This window comes from Erpetoichthys calabaricus, chromosome 4 (genome assembly GCF_900747795.2).
Source record: "Erpetoichthys calabaricus chromosome 4, fErpCal1.3, whole genome shotgun sequence".
NCBI lineage: Eukaryota > Metazoa > Chordata > Cladistia > Polypteriformes > Polypteridae > Erpetoichthys > Erpetoichthys calabaricus.
This window is the reverse complement of record NC_041397.2, coordinates 48,219,502-48,245,884: the sequence shown is the minus strand read 5'-3', so window position 1 is coordinate 48,245,884 and position 26,383 is coordinate 48,219,502. Positions and strand designations below refer to the sequence as shown.

Here is a 26,383-nt window from a genome sequence, read left to right as displayed (position 1 = left end):
TCATCTTAAAATCCTTCGATGAAATAATTTATTGCAGCAGTACTGTTTCTTTCAAACGTACTAATCCCAATTCCAGTCCTTACTTTTCTTTCTCCAAATACCCAATCGCCACACAATCAGCTCTGTAACAGACCTTAAGCCATCAAGCTTAGAATGCCGATTCATCAAAACTTTTAAGGAACATTGAAATATCTTCGTACTACATGTTAAATTATTCTATCCATCCAGTGTCACGCCAGTCCCAGCAAGAATACAGCACGAGGCAGGAACAATCTGTCAACGGAGTGCCAGCTCCTTGCTAGCGCTGCAACACCGTGTCCGCACATGTATATGTATTAACAATACAGATTATTTAAATTAAGTTAAAGTTTTATCTGTATAATAAACATATTTTGCTGCATTTCATCTTAAAAATGATATTGTCATCATATGTAAATATGCGCTTTATAAAGTGGCTCAAGTTGTGCAATATTATAACTGTATCGCAAGTTTACAGTAAGATAATTGTACTTATAAGTACAAACAGTTCTACAAGGAGCACTTGATGGACTGATTGAGTGCGTTTATAGTTCTTGAGATGAAACTGTTTCTGAACTGAGAGGTCAGTACAGAAAAGGCTCTGAAGCGTTTGTCGCATGAGAGCAGTTCAACTGACAGCATGGCTGAGGCAGCGTGTGCTAGATGCTGTATACCGATAATTCTCTTTCCGATCAGCTGCTGTACAGCTGTGATTCACACTCAGATACAGTGATATAAATACTCAGAGTGGTGCAGTAAGAGTAATATGGAAAAAGATGATCCGCTGTGACAACCCCTAATGGGAGCAGCTGAAAGAAGGAGAAGAAGATGCAGTGAGAGAAACAATGCTAAAGCAGCTATTGTATTTAGAATAGTTTGACCATTCTGTGGACCATTATATTGTTACAGGTTAATTACAATCAGATACATTAAACTAATAAACAATATGCGATTAATTTCAATGTATTTATAAAACCGCATCAGGGATGTGAATTTAAAAAAGAAAGGGAAACCACACTAGAACAGTAGCACTGCTTTGACGCTGGGTGCCACCAGTCTGCAAAACAGAGCGGAGAACTTGCGTACGCCAGGGTATGAGCTACTTTGGAAATGTTAGTGGCTTTATGCCAATTTTAGGTTTTATATATCACGATTTGAACGTGGAAACGTTCATACACAACATTTTTGTGCATGCGCACCGTTTATGCTGTACATGTGGTCCCTGCTGTTTTGGAGATGTTCTGACCCAATCGAATAGCCAACACAGTTTGGACCTCATCAAAGTCGTTCAGACCCTTCCACTTGCCCATTTTTCCTGCTTCCAACACATCACCTTCAAGAATTGCCTATTCACTTGCTACCTAATATATCCCACTCCCTGGCTGGTGCCCATGTAGTGAGGTAATCAATGTTATTCAATTCACCTGTCAGTGGTTTTAATGTTGTGGCTGATTGGTGTATATAAACAGCACTAAATCTTCTAGAAGTAAGAATGCCATTTGTAGGTTTTTGCTATAGATGCTAAAGGTACTGAAGGTAAACATCACTAGGAAAGAAGACAAAAGAGCCAGACCTAAAACACAGTTATAAAACTTTTCTTCTTCTGGAAAGGTCTAAGGCCTTTAATGACCTCTTAGGCACAACCATCAGCATTGTGTGTGTCTGCAGAGAGTGTCAAACTTGTCGAGAGGTTTACTTACCTCGGCAGTGAAATTCATGTGTCTGGTGACTCTTCCTATGAAGTCAGTAGACGGACTGGGAGAGCATGGGGGATCATGAGGTCGCTGGAATGTTATGTGTTGCGCTCCTGATATCTATGCAAAAGGACGAAGGTCCAAGTCTTTAGAGTCCTGGTGCTTGTTGTTTTTCTATATGGTTGTGAGACATCGACGCTATCCAGTGACCTGAGACAAAGACTGGACTCTTTCAGTACTGTATCTCTTCGGAGAATCCTTGGGTAGCACTGGTTTGACTTTGTGTTGAATGAGCAGTTGCTCACGGAGACCCGAATGAGGCACAATACCTGCATTGTGAGGGAGTGTCAGTTATAGCACTGCAGCCATGTGATGCGATTCCCACGAGGGTGATCCAGCTCACAGGATCCTCAATGTTGAGGACCCAAGTGGCTGGACCAGGCCAAGGGGACACCCACGTAACACCTGGCTGTGGCATATAGAGGGCCATTTCTGGAGGGTGGGACAGGACCATGTGTCTGCCTGGGGGGGTTGCCAACCAGGATCCCAAGGTCTTTCATCGTATGTTGGGTGCGGCAACACGCTGTACCAGTGCATGCTCCCCAACCTGACCTAACCTGAAAGTTCCAACAAAGAACAACATTTATCTGTAACCAATAAGAAATGCTGACATTTTGTAGTAGCAAACTACCTTGTGACTGACTGAGAAAATCTTCTGTATAACACGTCTGTTATGTCTGACTTGGAATAAACAGAAAAAGGTCATGAAATCAGAAACAGGTCAAAATGGACAGATCAAAGAAAACTGTGCGTCAAAACTAAAACAAAGTCTAAGGACATAAGCAAAAGGTTGATACTCACATAAACAAAGCAAAAAAGATTTCTAGCAAGTGATAATTGTTTTTTTTAACTTGGACAGGAGAAGATTGGCTCAGAAAACCTTTTATATCTTTTGCATTGCAGTATTCAGATCGCAACCTCCAAAGACAAACACATAACAACCATCATGTATCCTGACAACGCGTGCCCAACAGCACAATGAATATGCACAATTGCCTGTAAAAGAACAATTCCTTTCAAAGTCTGCCTACTCCTGCCTTCACTGAAGAGAGAATGAGCTGTTGCTGTGGTACACAACTGCTGTTTGTTTCTAGGAATGTGAGCCAGCATTAAAGGTAATGAGCTAAATGCAGTTTACTCCAGTAGCACATGAGGCATCATAAGGGTGGACGGTGAAAGAAACTAATCTTTAGCATTGGTTATGAATAATAAAGCCCATGAGTCATGCATCCTCTGCCCTCATTATTTTTGAAATTCATTTTGAATAACTCAATAGAGAAACTCAATTTTACTAAGTCAAATTAAAAAAATATACATTTGATTTCTGAGATTCCTCATATTGAAAATTTCCAATGGCAGGGGTCACTGTCTGTGATATAAACCTGGCACCCAACTGTCCTATTGACCCTCTAGTAGCTCATAACCAAGGATGGATTGACATTGAGTGAGTGGTTCAAATTGTCCAAAAGTGCACATTTATTAAATCAAAATCATCCAAAGTGCAGTTGATAAATGTTCAATAAATAGATATTCATAAAAACAGTGCACAAAAAGGAAACGTAAATATCATAAAATGGTTAAAAAGCAGTTCAGATCCCTTTGGTAGTATTTCTAAAAATGTCCCCTTTGATCCCAGCCTCCAAAGAAGCATACACATGCACTTGATCCATAAACAGCGACCACATCACTTCATTCCCCACCTTCCTGAGAAAACCCCAAGTGAAGACTTGTTCGTCCCACTTACTCCATCCTAGTGCTTTACCTTCTATGGCTACACTGACCACAGCTCCTCACTGGGTGACTTCACCCGTCTCTGCTGTTCTGACACCCTTAGCTCTCCACATGGTCATTCACTGCAACCTCCCATAGGTCCATTAGGGATCAGTACCCAATGAGTATAATCTGGTTCTGCCATCATCTCTGCCTCAACAGTTTTATTGCAGGCTTGAGGCTTCATGACACCCAAGAAAACGTAATACTACCACTGGAACTGACTTCGCTGCAGCCATCCCAAACACCCAAATCTGACCTCTTCCCTTTCGTACTCCCATTGATTCCATTAATTGGCTACACTGATCTCACAATCGCACGTGCCTCTTTACAAGCCTACGTCTTCATCAGCTGCACCAAGTCAGCTTGGATTTCTATGTGCACCGCCTCAGTGTGCAGGGCAGCACTGTATAACAACATGAACCTGCCATTTTTTAAACCGGCTCTGTGACAGAGTGTCACACACGATATATTCAATAAAGAGATAGTACTGTAATGGCAAGCTGGACACTACAGGGTGTAGTGCTTCATGGAGAGGACAGCAACACCAAGCCAGACACCAGGTTAATAAGGTCTGCTAAGGGGTTGACAGTATGGTCCACAATCTAGCTGTGGCTCTTGGGAAATGTAATTACTACAGGAATCTCTGTGAGGTCTGAAATGAATGGAAGTGCTTTCTGGTAGAATGTTAAGGCACTGGAAACACTACTGAATCTGGGCTTATGGGAGCCTCCACCCGCCAAGTTAAATGAGCCTGTAGTCTGCAGCGAAGCAAAGGCAAAATAAAGAAATACTAGGAGGTAGGAAGAAACTAACAAGCCACCCAATGTCTGGAAGAGTTCAGGATGCCCCAGAGCCTTTCTTATGTTGTTATATTATGTGTATGGTCTTTACTGCTTCTCTTCACTTCCCCAGTATACATGGAGTTCTAAAATAAATACCAAACCAAGTTCTCCTCACCTCTGGGCTGCTGTGGTTTTTCTGAATGTAGAGACTGTGCTAGAGTGCCCCCTTCTGTCAAATGATTAACAACACACATACAGAGAAATTCCATAAAGCAAATTGCAATTCTGTGTTACGGATTCAAATTCTTAAGACAAACGTATAGGAAGTATGATTAAAGCTGATTTACAAGTAAAAAAATACAACCTAAAGACTCTGTGTGTGTGTGTGTGTGTGTGTGTGTATGTGCAGTGTGTTCAAATTAGAGCAATGTCGATACTTGCGAATTGGCTGCTTCCAGGGTTACAGGGGATGAGTTATGAGGAAACATTAAAACAGCTTCAGTTTAAGCAAAAGAAGACTAAGAAGAGACATGAATGAAGTGTTAAAATTATGAAGGGAATTAGTGCAGTGGATCGAGACTTATTTTTACATGAGTTCAGCAAGAACACGGGAACACAGTTGGAAACCTGTTCAGGGTAATTTTCGCACAAACATTAGGAAGTGTTTCTTACGCAGAGAAGCATAGATACACATAAGCTACCAAGTAGTGTGGTAGACAGTAGGACTTTAGGGACTTTCAAAACTCAACTTGATGTTATTTTGGAAGAATTAAGAGGATAGGACTGGCGAGCTTTGTTGGGCTCAATGGCCTGTTCTCTTCTAGATTGTTCTCATAAGGCTCTGATGGGATTCTTTTTCTTAGTCTACATCTTTTTTGATCATTATTGAGTTTTTTATTGCCTAGTGATAGTCCAAGGGATTAATCAGTGATACACAATTTATAAAAAGCAACATTAATGTTATTAATCACTTCACAGCTTAAGGAGCTCTTTTGCTTTTTATGACTATCCCTTGGATTATCACTAGGCAATAAAGTAACCCATTGATGATCATGTTAAAGAAGTGTTGTCATAAAATTGACAGTATGCGGTAACTGTTGTTGCTTTAAACATTCAATACTTAAAAGCAATAATTGAATTTCAAATTGCACATTTAATTGTATCGGATATCTAATAGATTTGTCTAATCCAAAGGTGTTTCAACCTAGACTAAACATAAAAAATAAGAATGAACAGAAGTACTAACTTTTCTTTATATAACAGTAAACGATTGTTAGAACATAAGAAATTCTGAGCATATACCCCAGTTCTGAAAAGCCATCAGGAATTGCATATTCATTATGTGACTCAGAAAGATAATTTTGGATTCCCACGACTATTTCTGGGACAAAATAATTCTTGTTTCTGTCTTGAATGCACTTCTCCTTAATTAATCATTTATCACTTCATTAGTCCTGATGAATGTGTGCAAAATCTTCTGCATAAAAACAATAGGAATTGCATTCAGTTGGGACCTCAGCCAGGGTCCTAGCAGCATGTGCTTATGTAGCAACAAGGGACAAGAACATGATCAGAATCAGCCTGGACTGGCACACCATCTAGTAAATCCAGAATTCAAGGGGCAAAACAAACACAAAGTCACAAGCAAAAATTAGTCATGGAAACGCAAGGCCAGAATAGCACCAAGTACTTGAATTTAACAGAATATTTTTTAGACTAAAAGAGCTCATGTTCTTCCCTTAATTGCAATTTACACAACATTCAGAATATATCTAGGAAAGTATTTGAAACAAAATATAATCATGGTTTCTCAGATACAAGTTCCACTATTCAGCTGGTAAAGTCCAAATGAATTGGCATCATTGAAACCTCTCAGAATTTTGAAAACCTGAATTAGTCCCTCATATACTGTAGCTTGTTCTTCTCAAGGCTTAAGAAATTCAGTTTGCCTTAATCTGCCAGAACAAGACATACCCTTTACTCAAGTGGGTACTCACTGTATGACCTTTTGTGCTGTTGTGTTTTTTTTATAATACATTTGGTCGTAGCAGATGTATTGTGACTTTTTCAGAGTACAGTGAGTATTCTCAATTGTATGTTGGACCAACATGCAACATGTCACCAAAAAAATGGATTAAAGTACATATCATTATTTTATTTAATAGAGATGTCTCTTTCAGCAGCAGGCAGAAAAGATGCCCAGTGTCATGTTTAAGCCAGATTCCTCTCCTGAGAGAAGATATGGGGCATTGCACCACCCACCACATGACAAACCACCTCAGGATCCCAGATTAGGACCGAGTACAGCCATGCAACAGGTGAGACCTCAGCACCACACTAGTTCAGATGGAATGGTGGCTGGAGTGCCAATTCTGCCATCAACCCCCAGGTTGGAGGGCCTACATGCAGGGCTGGATGCAGATTAACGTCATACCCAAGACAGAGCAATTACAGGTTAAGGGTCTTGCTCAAGGGCCCAATAAAGTAGAGTCACTTTTGGCATTTACGGGATTTGAACCGGCAACATTCCGATTGCCAGTGCAGATCCCTAGCCTCAGTGCCACCACTCCTCCCCCGGGGGGGGTTCAAAGTCTTGTTTCATGTCTTCTCTAGTTGTTGTTAATTTTTGTGCCATATATTTACGTTAATGTTGCTTTTGTTGATTATATGCATTGTTCTTTGTTTTTTAACTTTTCTTTAAGCTACCTGTGTTATGTCCCCTGTCTCTTGTGTGTGGTCCCCAAAAAGCAGGGCCACCTGCCCATCACCACCAGGAAACTGCGCTCCACCCTATACATTCAGAGGGTCTTCCACAGTTCCTGGCTGTTCATTTGGAATGTTATTAGGGAGTTTTGGTGAGTTCATGTGTTTTACTGTGCTTTTGTTAATTTTTTTTTATTTTGTGTTTTCTGACCGTTTTCTGAATTTGTGATTTGGGACTTCGCTTAGATTGTCTTCTGTTCTAGGCAACTCCATTTTGCCATTATACTCTTTGGAACTTAACAGCATCACAGTCCATCTTTTGTCGAGATAAAACCTTTTTATTTTTGTGAAGTTTCTGAGTTTGCTCATTTTTTTCTATCTGGGGTTTAGTGGTATATTCCCCTCTAGTGGGCATTACTGGGGAAGATTTTGCAACTTTTTAGGGAATCACATGTTTTGGAACTCCTAGTTCACAACAATCTGAGGCTGGAGAACCTCCATAGAAAAACCGAATAGGTGAAAAGGCAGAGAGAAGAGTAACAAGGAAAAAAGGGGGCTTTTTATTCTGTTGTGTTAAAGTGCATATGTTTTATTTTATACGGTGCATGCTGTGGCAAATTATAATTCCACTTAACTGCAGACTACATACATGGGTACTTTGTACAATCCAACACTTGTGATAGTGATAATGATGTCTTTTTCAACCAGGGCCTTCTAGCAGCGCCTCATCGCCCTCCAGGTCTGCAGTTAATGCTCACTTCACTGTTATTAGATATACAAACATTTTAAGAGAGAATCTTTCTTGTTTGATACCACAGTCATTCTGTAAAGCTCACTTCAATACATTTTACTGCTCCACTGACATTTAAAAAGGAAGCACCAAAAACCCAGATGAGTCCACTTACTACTACATTGTTAATTTTAAAGATGTAAAATGACCAAGTTTTGTCTAATGTAAGATAAAATGGTCAAAGATCTGCTGACAGAGAGGACACTGTGTGACAGATAAAAGTAAAACTGCTAACGGATTTGATGGTAATGGATGTAACTGAAGTGATTTGGCAAATCGAGACATGTGGTGAAGTGACAAATAAGGCTCAAATTACTATTTAAAAAGTCTGAAATTCATACTCCTGGGGTCAGATTTACAAAACTTGCATACACAGAAAAAGAGGGTGTGTATGCAGCATTCCATGCAAAAGTTGGGATTTATTAATGAAAACTTGACAGGAAAGGTCTGGCCCATCCATGTGCAACATTTTGGAGAAACTGGGGAATGTGCCGAGAAAGACACTCCACTCTGCCTGAAAATCAGGCTCTATCTGTTCATGTGGAGATCTTAACAACACTTGAGAACTGTCCGACAGGTTAGGAATATCTCGGCTAACTTGAGCTCAGTCATGTCCGCTGTGCTACAAGATATACATCAGGCGACGAGGTGCTACATACAGTTTCCATATGGTGTGGGTGTAACTATCGACATAAAATGGTTTTCCTACCATGATCATGGCAATTGACAGCACTTTTTGCTTTCAGGGAACACATCTTATTAGATGAAGCCACTACAACCTTATGGCAGCTTTGGTTTTGTTTTGTACTCTATTTTTTGCATCCCAGCTGCCTTTATAAAACCAGCTTTGGCGTAACAGCAATTTTGGTGTGTTGGGCACCTTGAAGATCTGGTATGATAAAGCACTTGTGAGCTCTGACATTCCGCATTGATTGGGGATGTGCAAACTCCCTTGAACGTGACTCCTTTACTACTTTCTGTACGATGGTATTACTTTCAGTACATACTGTACTTGCTTAGGAGGAGAAGTTGACTTCCTGCCTTTAATATTCATTGACAAATTCCCTGTGTTGTCTCCAGTGTCTCAGTAAAGCTCTCTTCCAAACTGGAAACAAGCAACACAGATTAGCAAGAGTCTGATAATCCATCATGTCTGTATTTAGTGGGGCTTCACTGGCATCATTTAGGGGCCTGAGGTAGGTAGGTAGGTAGGTAGGTAGGCAGACAGGCAGGCAGGCAGGCAGGCAGGCAGGCAGGCAGGCAGACAGACAGACAGACAGACAGACAGACAGACAGACAGACAGACAGACAGACAGACAGACAGACAGATAGATAGATAGATACTTTATTAATCCCAATGGGAAATTCACATTCTCCAGCAGCAGCATAATGATACAATAAATAATATTAAATTAAAGAATGATAATAATGCAGGTGCAAAACAGACAATAAATTTGTATAATGTTAAATGTTAACGTTTACACCCCCGGGTGGAATTGAAGAGTCGCATAGTTTGGGGGAGGAACGATCTCCTCAATCTGTCAGTGGAGCAGGACAGTGACAGCAGTCTGTCGCTGAAGCTGCTCTTCTGTCTGGAGATGATACTATTAAGTGGATGCAGTGGATTCTCCATAATTGATAGGAGCCTGCTGAGCGCCCTTCGCTCTGCCACAGATGTTAAATTGTCCAGCTCCATGCCAACAATAGAGCCTGCCTTCCTCACCAGTTTGTCCAGGCGTGAGGTGTCTTTCCTCTTAATGTTGCCTCCCCAGCACACCATCGCGTAGAAGAGGGCGCTCGCCACAACTGTCTGATAGAACATCTGCAGCATCTTATTGCAGATGTTGAAGGACGCCAGCCTTCTAAGGAAGTATAGTCGGCTCTGTCCTTTCTTGCACAGTGCATCAGTATTGGCAGTCCAGTCTAATTTATCATCCAGCTGCACTCCCAGATATTTATAGGTCTGCACCATCTGCACACAGTCACCTTTGATGATCACGGGGTCCATGAGGGGTCTGGGCCTCCTAAAATCCACCGCCAGCTCCTTGGTTTTGCTGGTGTTCAGGTGTAGGTGGTTTGAGTCGCACCATTTAACAAAGTCATTGATTAGGTCCCTATACTCATCCTCCAGCCCATTCCTGATGCAGCCCACGATAGCAGTGTCATCAGCGAACTTTTGCACATGGCAGGATTCCGAGTTGTATTGGAAGTCCGATGTATATAGGCTGAACAGGACCGGAGAAAGTACAGTCCCTTGTGGCGCTCCTGTGTTGCTGACCACAATGTCAGACGTGCAGTTCCCAAGACGCACATACTGAGGTCTGTCTTTAAGATAGTCCACGATCCATGCCACTAGGTATGAATCTAATCCTATCTCTGTCAGCTTGTCCCTAAGGAGCAGAGGTTGGATTGTGTTGAAGGTGCTAGAGAAGTCTAGAAACATAATTCTTACAGCACCACTGCCTCTGTCCAAGTGAGAGAGGGATCGGTGTAGCATATAGATGATGACATCCTCCGCTCCCACCTTCTCCTGATATGCAAACTGCAGAGGGTCGAGGGCGTGTTGAACCTGTGGCCTAAGGTGGTGAAGCAGCAGCCTCTCCATGGTCTTCATCACATGTGATGTCAGAGCAACAGGCCGAAAGTCATTCAGCTCACTAGGACGTGATACCTTTGGGACTGGGGTGATACAAGATGTTTTCCAAAGCCTCGGGACTCTCCCCTGTTCCAGGCTCAGGTTGAAGATGCGCTGTAGAGGACCCCCCAGCTCCGATGCACAGACCTTCCGCAGTAGTGGCGATACTCCATCTGGACCCGCTGCTTTGCTGGCACGAAATCTCCTCAGCTCTCTGCTCACTTGCGCTGTTGTTATTATGGGTGGGTATGTCTCTTCTATGCTGGTATCAGCAGAAGGATGTGTGGAGGGTGCAGTACTCCGAGGTGAGAGTGAGAGTGGGTTAGGGTGGTCAAACCTGTTAAAGAAGTCGTTCATTTGGTTTGCTCTCTTCACGTCTCTCTCGATGGTGGTACCCCGCTTGGAGCTGCAGCCAGTGATGATCTTCATCCCATCCCACACTTCCTTCATGCTGTTATTCTGCAACTTCTGCTCCAGCTTTCTCCTGTACTGCTCCTTCGCCGCCCTGAGCTGGACTCGGAGTTCCTTCTGCACGCACTTGAGTGTCACCAATGACAGTATTTTCATCCTCATCAAGACCCCATGGATAATGTTCTAGTTTTAATAGCTTTATCTTTATAACTTCTCCTCACCCTTAAGTCTGCCCAGATTCCAGTGCCATTTTGTAAATTGTTACAATAAAATAAAATATAAAAGGTTACTCATAAAGAATGTCTCAGTGGCGCTGCCTTGTCATTTGCTGCATTGCTTGACAGCACAAGAGAGAAACACTTTCCTACTCACAGATCTTAACTCAGTGTCATGGACACCAAGCATGGGCTAGCGTTCTGGCCAGGATGGTTCAATGCTCCTTACCCAGCTGGGAGGCCAGTTTAACACAGGGACTATTTGCTCCCTCGATACAATAGGTGGCAGTCTTCCTGGGCAGCAGTGCCTGCATTGATACCTACAGTCCCATTAGACAGCCCTGCTGTGTTCCATCGGTCCCACCAGGGGGAGCTTTAGGGATGGACCTTCCCCATTTTAACACTAGAATCCCTGAAGCCTGTGAAGACATTCATATTGCCGGACCTCCTTAATTTTACTCGCACCTCCTCATCACTGCGTTAATTGCGCACTGATATTGGTGTGCAATTAACGCAGTGATGACGAGGCTTTATGAACTCTAGTGTTAAAGGACTTCCGTCTGACCTGGAAGTGCTTCAAACCTGCAGTGCAGTGACACCAGAAGTACTCCTGGATCTGGCATAAAGGAAGCTGCTCGGCTTCATCCAGTCGAGTCGATATCGGGAGAGCAGCTGGACAAAACTCGTCTACAGGAGTGAAAGGAAAGGAAGAAAAAGAGGAAGAAAGAAAGCATAAAAGGAATTGTGACTGCACTGCATTTGTGAATAACCTGTGCAGGTATCTGCTAAGATAAATTGTTATTTGAACCTGTGACTGTGTTGGTGTGTTGGAGGGTTTAGGGGCTCAGTGGCGTCCCCCTGCAGGTCACATCACACTGTTTTTCTACTGCTTGCTATAAACCCAATATTTGTTAGTTGAAAACAACCTGAATTGAGCTCATTTCAAATAGAAACATTCTTATTGAATAACCCTGTGTATTTTAGAGACAACATGTATACAAAGGTTATTTTCAATAATCTGTAGACTGTCATATTTTTCTGTTGTGTAGCAAAACAGCTTTTACATTTGTTTCTAAGAAATTTGACTACATAAATATAACTAAAAATATTTAATTGATTTTCCCATAATGTGAAACACTTGGATAGCTGTACACAGACCAGCAGTTAAGAGAAATCAGGAAGATGGGTGGAGAGGTATATTTAAACATGAACAAAGATGGAAATTTGTTGAAATACTTCTAGATAGTGTAATTAAACACATAGAGGTTTGACAACTTGGTGTGGCAATGTACTTGTGTGCTTTAAATAAAAATAAAAAAGGCAATTTATCATTCTAAAATACTATCCCCCCTGTCAAGCGCAACATTTAGTAAACTAACTGTTCTTCATGTACATGTCCTTTGCCCAGCTTATTTGAAATGTACTACTGCTTTATGAGGTGTTACCCATCAGGCTGACACTGCCAGCTGAACCCGACTCAGACAAGCGTGGGACACAAGTTCAAGGTACACACGGTTTATTTTTCCTTTTTTCCTCGTGGGAAACGCCTTCTCTGTTTCCCACAGGCACAACACCAACACAATAGTCTTCCTTTTCTCTTTCACTTCTCCTTTCCACTACTCCAGCCAAGCTTCGTCTTCCTCCTCCCGACTCTGGCTTCCCGAGTAGTGGCTGCTGGCTCCTTTCATAAGGCACCCGGAAGTGCTCCAGGTGCTTGATTACTTATTTCCGGCAGCACTTCCGGGTGTGGTGGAAGAACTGCCCATAAGGGCTCAGCAGCTCCTGCTGCAGCACCCAATAGTAGCACCTGCAGATCCCAATAGGGCTGCACTACTCTCTAACTCCCATGAAACCATGGTGGAGTCCAAGGCATCACTGCAACCCAGGGGGGTTGCCATCTAGCGTCCCGGGGGAGATAAGGCTCTGGCCACGGTTGCTCCCCCGGTCCTCCCAGCGTGGAGGCGTCCCACTACAAAGGATATTTGAGGAATTCATTCACTATGAACTGCTGTATTAAGTGAACCATCAGGTCTTGGGGTGGGACACTGCAGGAAAGTTTAAAACATTGAATGGGTTAGTTTTTTGTTACGGAGTTCTGCTGAGCAAATGCTCTTTCTGATAAAAGATATTATTTGACATATTATTTGAAATGCTAAAAATTCAGACACTAGATAGCTATAATTCTAAGGCTCTCTCCTGTAATTCTGTAGCTCCCATGACAAACGTCTGTAATAGGGATACCTGCGAAGCTCTCGGCAGAGCCTTCTTCTTCATTTGACCTTCTCATGTTCTTTATCTCTTTGAGAGCATTCTGCTAAATGGAATGTAATTTACTGCCTCCTTTAGGTGCTCCCCATTTCAGCTCGCTGTGCTGGTTAATATGAACTGTTAACTGATGAGTAATAAATTAACTGTCTCTACTTCAGTTTCTCCATACATTTTAAATAAAGACAGCATAATACTGTAAACTAAAATAGTCAAGAAGTGCAAATAACAGGAAGTGAACAAAAACATCAGATGTGTGACATAAAAAACTGTTTTACTATATCTTGGCATAGAAAATATTTGGCGAAATATTATGTCTGGGATTTTTTTTTAAAGCCACCTTGAACACAGTATGTTCTGTTGAAAGCAGTGAAGTACAACAAAATACTATTAATAATACTATTACATCTATTAATTGCAACAGAAGCTTTTATGTGGCTGCATGCTGTTTTTTATACGTATATTGTACAGTTTTGCTTATTTGTATGCAATGCAAAGATTCTTCAGTTAATTCTCCAACTTTGAAAGGGACTTGAAAAATGACATCAATCATTATGGCCTTTGTCAGCTGACTGAAGTAAAGGTAGATTTCTGTATATGTCAAAGCTTTTTTTAGGTCTATATTTTCATTCACAAATGCACTTAGTGAACAGTCACAGTGCAGATATTGTGGCTTTATGTATCACCAAGATCTACGAAGAAACTTCCTTCACAATTCATCCAGTTTCACGGTTCTTTCTCATCGCCTAGCAAACCTATGGTAGAACTCTTCTGGAAAATTTGAAAGCTATATTACTCTAACTGTCAATTATCATTTCATGGCTCTTTTTAAAGTAAACGATATTATTCACAGCTCACCCTGTTCAGTCAGTGTTACACTGCAAAGCAACATGAGTCACATACTGTATGTGAGTTGTAAATCCCGGCCGTACTGTACTGGAGCGTGACATGAAATGGGGCTGCACTGAACGGGCCTCTAGGCTGCCTGGGAATGGAGTAGAGGTGACAGATCAGCACATTTTTTGTGACTGACAATATTATATGCAACTATGTAACTGCATTATATTTAAGAAATGTTTGCCAAAATGTGGCAAATTCATTCATTTATTAATGCAGTAAGTAGGAGAAGGTCATATTGGAATTTATTTTACCAATAAGCAGTATGCTAATTTCATAATTTGAAATAATCAAAACTTTTTAAACAATTGTTTGTGTATTGTTCTGAATTCTGGCATATCAGACATGAACTTATGAAGTGATGGTGACAACACAGCAACTGACAGAATTTTATAAGTTGCAGAAAACAAATAAATCAGCTGCAATCATTTTTCACATGTAAAGAATTCTTCAGCTAGATAGATAGACAGATAGATAGAGGTATGAATAATTATAGATAGATAGAACTTTTTACAGCTCTTTAAATAAATACATAAATAGGTAGATATATAAAGAAAAATAAATAAACACACATGATCTAAAAGACACAAAGATGTATTTTCATTTCTTGTATGTAGACCCTAACATGTCCATTTCCTTAATATGAGTAAACCTGAAGTATTATTTAACTCCCCAAATGTAACACCCCACCTGCCGTTCTCTAGGATGTGCCATGCAATACAAGTCAAAGAAACAATACTAAAAGAGAAATTAATACAATAAAAAGCAGAAGATGTAATATTTACAATACACAACAATTATGTAAAAATAAATATTAAATAACATGTCAAAATCAGTAACCGGAAAAACCATAAAATAATGAAAACAGCAAAACCCCTGATAATGATACCAACACCAAATCAAAGATTATTATCACATATTGTACTGTCTGAAACAGTATTTTATTAACATTATTTTTTTAACAAATTATTGTCTTGTCTGTTCAATCAAGATAACAATAATATGGTTCTTTTGATGCAGCAGATAAAAAAATCTTTCAAGAAACTAATAAAGGTCCAATAATTAAAGATATATAGTTCAGGTTATTCTTTTTTTTTATCCATCTTGCAATATTAAAAGATTCCAGAGAATGCAACGACCAAGGAGGACGTCATGTATTTTAGCACAGGCCAGGTATTATTAAAATGTCTACTATAAATGAAAAGATTTATTCATCCTATTTGTTGCTTTATGGATAGTTTTGTTATTAGCAGGTGAATGTTCCAACCTCAATTTTCAATTAGTAATTATATTTAGGAGAGCTCCTTTAAGCAGGATATTTGAGACTAATACTTCAGAAAACACTGGGAAGCAACTAAAACTTGGGTCAATTTATTCAATAAACAGGATAATTCCGTTAACAATAAAACAAAACTGAGAAGCATTTCCAGTCATTTTAAAGCTACATAAAGCATGCAGCTGCTTCTAAACCCATGCACCAATGTAATACGAGAAGTGAATGAAAACTCAGCATCTTCATAATAAATTCACTCTGTGCTTCCTTTTTCTCCCTGTTACACTAAGAGTTTTCCTTTGTTAGGTAGGCAGCCGATTGAAGGTATTGCAGATGCTGTTTGAGCAGCACTTCTCTTGATTGCTTCAGACTAATACAAAGCTGAATAAAACACATGACCCTCACGAAGGATTGCCTCTGCGTAACATAACAAAGGAAGTCACTAGAGAAGGAGAGGGGAAAAAAATACTCACCGTCCGAGGCAGAGGGCATGTATGTTCTAATTCCTCCATGATTCCTGAAGGAGGCTCATAAGAAGGGGATGTTGGGATACCTGTCTCTGACTCAGCATCAGAGTTGAACACTAGCATGACTAAAAAAAGCAGCTATTAAATCGGCATGCTCCCTCAAAGCAGAAGGCTGTTTTCTAATGAAATTGCCTACTCTGTGTCTCCGTGTTTCCCAGACACCATCACCCACCCCTTAGTAACGATCCAATCAGGATGTGCTCTGTGGGCTACACAATAATATATGAGCAAAAGGCAGTGCCCTTCAGCTGTCAATAAAATGATAACCTAAAAAGAAAGAGGTGGATGCTTGTGGTACATGATACTGTACTCTCATTTACATGAGGTTTACTGGTTGGCTGCTGTAGTCATAGCACCACTAGAAGAAAGTCTTGTCATGTGTCAGGTTCCACAGGGAACACCAATGAGGGAATTAATCTTCCTGTACCTAACAATTTACTGATGCTGAGGTCCTTGGGGGAAAAAAAAAAAGGAATTACAGATTTTGTCACCGTCTTTGTGCTTTTTTTGTCTGCTTATGGAACAAAGAACATATGAATAATAAAAAAAGGAGGTGAGAGTGAATCTTCTTTTAAATATAGCAATTATTAAGATTTTCTTTTGTCATTTTCTGAACAACTAATACTGATTAATCGTCTCAAAAAGAAAATGAATTCATTTTGAGAAAAAAAAATGCAAATGTAAACACTCAAGTAATATTTTTTGTCTGAAACATTACATATGTTTATTTCTTTTAAAAATGCATTGAATTTGCACTGTAATACCCCAGCCTCCCTCGGCACCCACCATCTGTTCTGTCAGCTCAAATCAGCCTGCATGTATTAATCCAGCTTTGGACAGCACAGATAGCAGTTTGCAGTTTTTTTTTTTTTTCTGAGACAAAAATGCAGAACAAAATAATTGTTTAATCAGCCAAAAAGAAAAACATAGTGTTGCACGTGTTTTAAATAAATCTTTTCATTTCAAGTGGTTCTTTCATATTTCTCACATACCAGTCACTTAGAAGAAGAGGAAACATACCTATTGTAACATCAAATAAAAAAAAATCAAAAACACCAAATAAAAAAATATGTAGTTAGGCTTTCTATATAATAAATCTTTTAAAAGAAATCATTTAAAGATTATCAATACATAATAATATATTATTATTGTTATTATTATTATAAAATCTACTTGACTCAGTTTGGGATCACAGGGTATTATGCTGATGATGATGATTATATAGCGGCATTAGCACTTCTGCCTTATGGATCCAGCATCCTGATTTTGAATTCCACAACTGTGTGGGGTTTACATTTCCCCCGTGTCTGTGTGAGGTTTTTCTCTCAGTACTCTGCTTTTACTCCCACACTTAAATTGAGCTAAAGAACGAATAGGAGTGAGTGCGGGTGTAGACTTGGGTGTGCCCTATTATGGGCTGGCACTCTGTCCTCGGCTGTTTCCTACTTAGCACCCCGATACTACACGAATAGAACCCACCCTCAATGACCTTAAATTGCAATAAGCAAAAAAAAAAAAATTCCAATTCTTATTATAATTACTATTATTATTTGTACAGGGTTCATATAGAGCTACACACAGATTAAACCTAAGCCAACTTTACCAAAAAAAGGGTGCATCTATGTGGTTGAACACCATGAAGAGGCAGTAGATTTTAATTACATTACATTTGTATTGAGGTATGACCACAGATGCTCCCCAGTTCTAAGTTAGCAGTCATATTGAGGAAGGCATTTCTGGGGTCCTGCTCTTTAAAGAAGCTATGACTTTCAAATACCATTGGGAGGATGGAAATGACTAAAGATTAAAGCCAATGACTACCCAGGCTAACAAGAGTCAGATTATTAATGATGTATCTTCTATCCTTTTAAATTATTTAATAACTTTCCAGGTTTTGTTATAGTTGGACATTTTATTTTAATTGGGTAGGTGTTTCACAACTGGCACTGGGTGATCTAGTCTCTACCCCAAGTAAATGCATCTGAATCAGAGAGAACTTTGTAGCTAAAACAATAAGGAAACAGCAAGGCTATATATTAGACTTGGAACATCTGATGTGGTCTTAGACTCAAAAGGCACCACTGAGGAGCAAGTCAAAGAACTCGGCAAAGACTCTGACATAAAGGGATGGAATACTGACCTGGAACTGAGAACACACGGCCTGCACTGGTATACGCGAGCAGGGAAACTGATGGGCTTGTCAGGGGAACAGGCATGCTGACATTTTTGACTCTTTTAGGTTGTACAAGTTCTTTGTCTACCCAGCACGTCCCAATATATTTTGAAATAAGACTTAAAAGACACTAAGTGGAAAGTGTGTCATTATTATTGGCACCATTGCCTTTTAGGTACATAATGTATAGCATCTCCTGAAAAAAGTTCGCATTAAAATAGCTTTGGTCTATATACACTGATGTGTTTGATATAGATCAACACAGGATCAAACAATTAAAAAGAAGTGGATATGTCTTCATCTTGATTAGAGCTACATTTACCTATTTGGCTGACACCTTTATCCACTTACATCATTTACAATAGAATTTGTTAAATTTCTTTTGGTTTTCCAGTTGAAGCACAGGCAGGTCAAGTGACTTGCTAATGGTCAGACAGCGTCAGTAGCAGGATTTGAGCCCACACCCTCAGGATGTGAAGTCCAAAGCCTTAAGCACTACACCACACTGCCTGCCTGGAACTAGCTTCTTACTGCAGTGAAATTCCACTCTGCGACTGCGACACATTGTCAGTACTCACATGAATTGAATTAACAAATAACGATGGCTTTCATACCTCAAAAAAAGTCACTTTCATTCCCTATTCTTTATCAACAATGCTAAGGACAAGAGATCATCCAAAAAACTCGTCTCCAAACATAAAAATGCAAAAGTGTACAAGTCCATCTCCAGAAATATTTTCATTCCTGCTTGTAGAACCTGTGATGTTAGTAAGACATTTGAAGCTCATGGATCTGTCAAGAACTTCCCTAGATGTGGTAGAAAGAGGAAACTTGATCAAAGAATGTTTTAAAGGTTAGTGCAAACTGTTGAAGGCTAAACAGGATGACTCCACGGAAAGGCATGGTTGATTTTTGCCCAAACATTCCAAGAGAAACAAAAAACATTCTGGAAAAGTGTTCTTTGGAATGCATAAACTAAATACAGCTCTGTGTTAATGCAGACCAGTGACTTATTTCTAGGCAATGGAATGAAGCTTATACTGAAAAGAACGGCTTACCTATGGTTTAATATGGTGGAGATCCCATAATGTTGTTGGGCTGCTTTGCTTTGTCTGGTACTGGAGATCTCCATTATATTAAGGAAATCCTGAAATTAGACGGTTACCAGGGTAGAATGTGCTAACCAGAGTCAGATAATTAGGTATAGGTCAAAGATCATGAGTCCTCCAGCAGGAGAGTGACCCAAAACACACATTCAAAAGGACAAGAGAATGGTTAAAAAGCAAAAAGTGGACGTATTAAACTGGGCAGCAATGAGTCCTGATCTGAATCCAATTGACCACCTTTGAAAACAAGGGAAATCTGCTATTAGTAAAAGGAATCCTGCAGACGTTCAACAGCTAGAACAAACTGAAGCTGAAGATTGTAAGAAACATATCAGCATAACGGTTCTAGAGGTTTATAGACGGCTACAAGAAATGTTTAAATGCTGTCATTATTGTTAAGGATTGTGTAACCAAGTATTAGGGAAGGGCACCTTTAATAAAGTGTGAGTCAAAATTATGTTAACATTTGAATGGCGGAAACAATTTATTCACAAAACATACTTCATATGTGCAAGGTGATTTACAGGAATGTCTCAAACTATTCACCATCACGTTCAACACATGTACCATATGTGGTACAAAAATTGTCCACAAAAATTGTATATAAGTATATACATAATAATAATAATAATAATAATAATACATTTTATTTATACAAGGCGCCTTTCAAGGAACTCAAGGACACCGAACAAACAATAAATAAATAAATAAATAAATAAATAAAAGACACAATTATAAAAACTTAAAACATCAGAAAATCTAGAAATTAAAACCAAACAAAACCATTATAATCAGGAGGAAAAAGAAAAGGCCATTTTAAACAGATGCGTTTTAAGTTTACATTTGAAGGATGAATATGATTTGGTATTTCGGAGATCTGCAGGCAATGAATTCCAGAGCTTGGGAGCAGAACGGCTGAAAGCTCTGCTCCCCATGGTGGTTAGACGGGCGGGAGGGACAGTCAGATGGGTGGAGGAAGAGGATCTAAGGTTACGGGATGGAATGGCAACATGAAGAAGGTCAGACAGATATGGAGGGGCGAGGTTATGGATGGCCTTAAATGTTAATAGTAGAATCTTAAAATCAATACGAAACTTGATCGGGAGCCAATGAAGCTGCTGCAAGACCGGAGTAATATGGTGAATAGATGGGATTTGAGTGATGATACGTGCTGCAGAATTCTGGACTAACTGAAGCTTATGAAGAGATTTATTAGGGAGACCAAAGAGGAGTGAATTGCAGTAGTCCAGCCGAGAAGTGACAAGACTATGAACAAGAATGGCAGTGGTGTGAGGAGTGAGGGAGGGGCGAATGCGATTAATATTACGTAGGTGGAAGTAAGCAGACCGGGTGATGTTATTAATGTGAGATTGGAAGGATAGAGTACTGTCGAGGATGACACCCAGACTCTTGACCTGAGATGATGGGGAAACAACAAAGTCATCAATAATAAGAGAAAGATTATTGGTTTTGGATAATGATGATTTTGAACCAATGAGGAGAACCTCAGTTTTGTCACTGTTTAATTTAAGAAAATTCGAAGAAAACCAGGATTTAATTTCAGCAATGCAGTCAATAAGCGAGGGTGGTGGAAAAGAGGAGGTGGGATTACCAGCAAGGTAGAGCTGGGTGTCATCAGCATAACAGTGAAAATTAATGTTATATTTACGAAAAATATTGCCAAGGGAAAGAAGGTAAATAATAAAAAGAAGAGGCCCCAGGACAGAGCCCTGGGGCACACCAGAAGTAACAGCGGTGGGTTGGGATGTGAAGGTTTTAAGCTGTATGAACTGAGTGCGGCCTAAGAGGTAGGATCTAAACCAATCAAGTGGAGTTTGGGTAATGCCAATCATCTATTAAGGAGAGTGGTATGACAAATAGTATCAAAGGCCGCACTCAGATCAAGGAGGATGAGAATAGTGATTAGACCAGAATCAGCAGCCATAAGGAGGTCATTAGTAATTTTAACAAGTGCCATTTCTGTACTATGAAGGGGGCGAAAACCAGACTGGAACTTTTCATATAGATTATTGTGAGATAAATGGGTGTGAAGTTGGATAGCTACTATTTTTTCAAGAATTTTGGAGATAAAGGGCAAGTTAGAAATGGGGCGAAAATTATTGAAATTAGTGGGATCAGCACCAGGTTTTTTTAGTATTGGGGTTATAGCAGCAGTTTTAAAAGATGAGGGAGTAATACCAGTAGTGAGAGAAGAGTGAATGATGGCAGAAATGAGAGGGACTAGAGAGGGGAGGCAGGCTTTAACCAGAACTGTAGGCAGGGGGTCCAGCTGACAAGTAGATGACTTGGATTTGCAGATGAGATCTGAGATTTCAGAGGAAGTGGGAAGCTGGAAAGAAGAAAAAAAGTGAATAGGCGAGTGTAGTTCAGAAGGAATATAGAGAGGATCTGGACCAAGGTGCTGATGTATCTTTTGGATTTTCTCGTTGAAAAAAGACATAAGAGAATTACAGAAAGCAGTTGAGTAAAGGTGAGATGGTAAAGAGTCTGGAGGTTGTGTAACATTATTAAGTAAAGAAAACAAAGTCTTGGTATTACCTGTATTACGAGTAATTAACTGAGTGTAATAATTAGATTTGGTTTGAGCTATACAATCCTTATAACAGAGAAGATGATTTTTATACATCTCTTTGTGGACAAAGAGTCCGGATTTTTTAAACAACCTTTCAAGTTGCCTGCCCTTAGCTTTCAGAAGCCGAAGTTCAGGCGTAAACCAAGGGGCAGAAAAAGAAAAAGAAACAGAACGGGTTTTTAGCGGAGCCAGAGAATTAAGAGTACCATTAAGACAAGTGTTATAATATGAGACCAGTTCTATGGGAGTGGATAAATTATAAAAGTCCATTTGGGAATCGACTCTAGAAGACAGCAAATTCAAGTTAATATTCTTAATGTTGCGAAAGGCTATGAGACGTGGAAGCTTAGGAACAGAAAAGGTAAGTTTGGCATTGAATGAAAGAAGAAAATGGTCGGTTATAGTGAGTTCATCTGCTGTGAGATCAAAAGGAACAACACCAGAGCAGCAGATCAGGTCCAAGATATGTCCTTTACAATGGGTAGGAACATCAGTGTGCTGCTGGTATCCAAAACTCTCCAGGCAAGATAAAAAGTCTCTAGTGAGAGGGATATTGATATTGTCCAGATGTATATTAAAATCCCCCAGCAGAATTATATTTGGAGTGATTACAGATAAATGAGTAAGGAAGGTAACAAGTACATAGCAGTACCATTACTGTTAGCATCATTTTGACTCACCCTGTACAGTCAGGATCTTATATTCATTTTTTTCCCTTTGACAAAACTACATGAAAGTTGAACAAATATCTTTTTGTGATATAACTCTGGACATAACTCTTAAAATATTCTAATAATCAAGAGTTGGTACACTTCTGATTACTTCTGAAGATGCTGTGTATGACAGACCTAAAATGCAAGGGTGCCAATAACGTTGGACAAAACTGAATATCAGTGACGTCAAATTCAGTTTTATTGAGGGCAAAAATAACACTTTATATGATAATCAAAACAGGCTGCAATATTACCACCACATTTCTTTATAAACACGACACGCAAGCACCTCTGTAATCATCACAATCGTATATTCGTCCTTGGGTTTCTAATATACCCCCTCTTTATTAGTGTATCTTTTCTTGGACACTGTAGTGGGTTAAGAAAGCCACCTGCATCAATGGGATTGAAATCAGCATTAAGTGAAAAAAATTACATCAGTGCATCAAGTTGACTAGGGGTATGAGTCCCTTTACACCCGCTTTACCACGCATCACGATCAGATGACACTTTACACTGGGGACGTATCACACAGACGACCACATTAGAGTTGGTCAGTAACTGGTAACGATCACATATCACATAAGTGGAAATGCAATTGTGTTTTCTTTCCACTTACAACAATCAAATCAGTGGAAAGGTGGCCATTTCTGACACCAGTGCAGTTTTAAAAAGTGAGTGGAATTGCTGCAGCTGTTTGTGTGAAGTCAAGCTACCATGTCCTTCATGAGACTGTCACATTATTTGCATCACAATAATGAAAGGTCTTTATGGCAGTATGGCAATGTCACCTTCCTTTCAAGTTTTTCTCACTGGGTCATTACAGTCTGCCAGTTTCCATTCTAACATCAGGTTAGCAGCACTGCACAGAGAAAAGATAAGTGTAATTACCACTTTTAATCTAATTGTAACATTATTGCTTATTGCAACGAATGTGTTCATTTATGGACACACAACATACATTTCCTTGGTTAATTAGGTTTAAGGTTAACATTTACTTTTTTTCATTTACATCTGACAATATGATTAGCTATATGTATGATATATTTTAACATAGCTTTTATATTATTGATCTGCAGACACCTCCTCTAAATGTCAGCTTTTTCTTCAATTCAGCCTTTTAATATCGTACTTTTTGCCTTTAAGAGGATGCTGTACTACAGGTGTTAGAGATGCTCCCTCACAACTACACAACAATGCGTTGAAATTTGAATACCAGCCCAGTCATTGACATTGTGGAGTTTGTACACTTTCCCTGTGTACGTATGGATTGTTGCACAAGTTCTCCAGTTTTTTTTATCCACATTATAAACAAGTGCAAGATAATTGGTTTGTGCTTCAGGATTTGGCCCTGTATCAACCAATTTGGTCTTGTGAGAAAGTGGGTCCTCCAAGGTTGGTTCTTGTCTTGCACCCAATGCTGCTGGAATAGACTTCATGTCTCTACTGCCTTAAAATGGACTACATAGGTTCAAGAAAATAAATATATAGACAGAGGGACAGATGGCTACTTTACCTGTTCTCATTATTGGCAACTGAAAAGGATAGCAGCAGGTCAGTCTGATATGGTTAGGTTTCTGAACAACATCAACCAATTTGTTGTTCCAAGACTGCCATTCATCTCTAAATATTAAGCTTTAAAGTTAGCCTCTGGCCTCAGAAAAGAGGGACTTTGTGCTCAGAGGAACAATTTCACATTTTTTAGTAATTACAAAACCATGGGTTATCTAGCTATTTGGACTCTGTAACTTTTCATAAAATAAGATTTAATGGTCTTTTACTCTACAAACATATGGAGTTCTTCTTCTTGCAGTTCCTGGTTTATGACATCAGAGTTAGGGTTTAAAGCTGATTGGTTGATGGTGAATAATTTCTCTGAGGCAACATTATTTCTGAAGATTCTATATATGATAGACCTAAAATGCAAATAATGTTGGACAAAACTGTATATCAGTGACGTCAAGTTCAGTACGTCTTTGATGTGGTTTTGGGAATAACAGAAGCCCAATGATATCAGATTCAGCAACAGAAGTGACCTTCGACTGACAGCACACTCCAATTCTGCCAGTGACATCCCACTTCCATTGAACTATTTGGCCATATTGAATCCTTTCTCAAAGAAACCAAGAAAGAGAGAGAGACGTCTGAAGACTGTTTAACACAACTGTGCTAATCAAGGCAATCCTGTGTGTAGAAAAGAATTTTGAACTACCTGGCATCTGGCACCAGGGCAATTCACGTACTGTAGTTAAAAAAGGTATCTCTTATGATTCATAGAAAAAAAACTTTCCATTTGGAACTAAAAGAGACAATAATATCGAACTGAATCTCACTGTTCAAAAGAACTGGATTTGAACCTTGGATAGATTTTGTGTGGGGAATTTGCATGTTCTCAATAACTTAATGTCGGTTTTTCCCCAGCGCCCTCAGGCTTTTGACCAGCATGCCAAAAACACGCTTGTTAGTTTAATGGGAAGAAGAACGCTAACAAAACATTTATTTACAGAATATAGCATACATGCTGTGGTCTCCTGGGGAAGCAACTTGAGCTCAAAAGAAGCACAATACCTGAATAAACTTAGCAGGAAACCCTGCGCCATGACAGGGTGAACGCTGGACACACTTGAAACTGGTGTGGAAAAGAGGATGGTGGCAAAATTGGATGCCATCATGAATAATCCCCTCCAGGAGGCGCTACCTTTGAGCACTTTTAGCCATTGGCTCATTCCACCACAGTGTGCTAAGAAATGCATCGGGGGGTCTTTTCTGCCCACTTCTATCAGGCATTTCAATGCTTCCTCCTGGGGCACTTGTTAAATTTATTTTAACATACCATTTTGAAATATCTAAACAATATATATTTTATTATTTATATTTATTTATTTTTATTTACATATCAATTGATTGATTGGCTGTATTATTTGTCCTGCTGAGTGTGTATGCATGTTTTTATGCTTCTGCTGCTGTATGCATTTGAATTGTCCCTTGGTATTACTAAAGTTTATCTAATCTAATCTAATTTTCATGCAAAAAGTGTAGCTCAAAGATGCTTTACATACAGCAGAAAGAAAGAATAGCAATAACAAAGAAAGAAGTCTGAATTAGCGTAAGCCATTCTGATTCAGGTGTACGTAAGAAATGTAACAATTTACTTTGTAAGGTAGAAGTATATAATTAACAAGAATAGCTGTGTCAAATATTTGAATTATTATAATGTATACTTCAATTTAAATGTTTAAAGTCTAAATATTTTCAATTGTAATAGAAATTTGCCATTTTTCACCCTCATCTAGTGGGCAAGTTTCCTAGTAAAGGATCAAAAATCAAATGTAACATCATATTTGCAATCACTGTCCTAGAAATTGCCTAAAACAAGACCCCACATGAAATGTGTCGTTTTTAGCTTTCTAGAAATAGCTGGTAGAGGGCTTGGACCACTGGTAGAAAATCAATATAGAAAAATATTATCATATTCATGATCATCAACCTCAAAGTAACATAAAATGACACGCCATGCACCTATAAAGTTTTGTGAAAAGGAATAATTTGGACCCCTTGTATCATGAATAATGAAGTTAAAGAGAAAACGATCGGTCAATGCAGAGGCAGGAATATTACTGAGAAAACCAAAGAACATGTATGTGAATAAAATTGGATTCCACTCCGTTGGGCCCCTGAGCAAGGCCCTTAACCTACAATTGCACAGTCCTGGGTATGACGTTAACCTTCCTCCAACCTGCAGGGAAAACACAGGG

General features: G+C 39.5%; 1 protein-coding gene across 2 annotated transcripts in view; it reads right to left on the bottom strand.

The window, feature by feature from the left end:
• Positions 1-26,383, bottom strand: part of pcyt1bb (phosphate cytidylyltransferase 1B, choline b) — a 102,958-nt gene that overhangs the window by 73,338 nt on the left and 3,237 nt on the right. Inside the window, exon 1 of one of the 2 annotated variants that reach the window (XM_028799418.2) lies at positions 15,990-16,314. The exons of the other annotated variant lie outside the window; for it this stretch is intronic. Within the exon in view, the coding sequence (XP_028655251.1) occupies positions 15,990-16,106 (117 nt within the window). The 5' untranslated portion in view covers positions 16,107-16,314. Of the gene's footprint in view, positions 1-15,989; positions 16,315-26,383 lie in introns of those variants that run through there. 2 annotated transcript variants of the gene reach the window in all.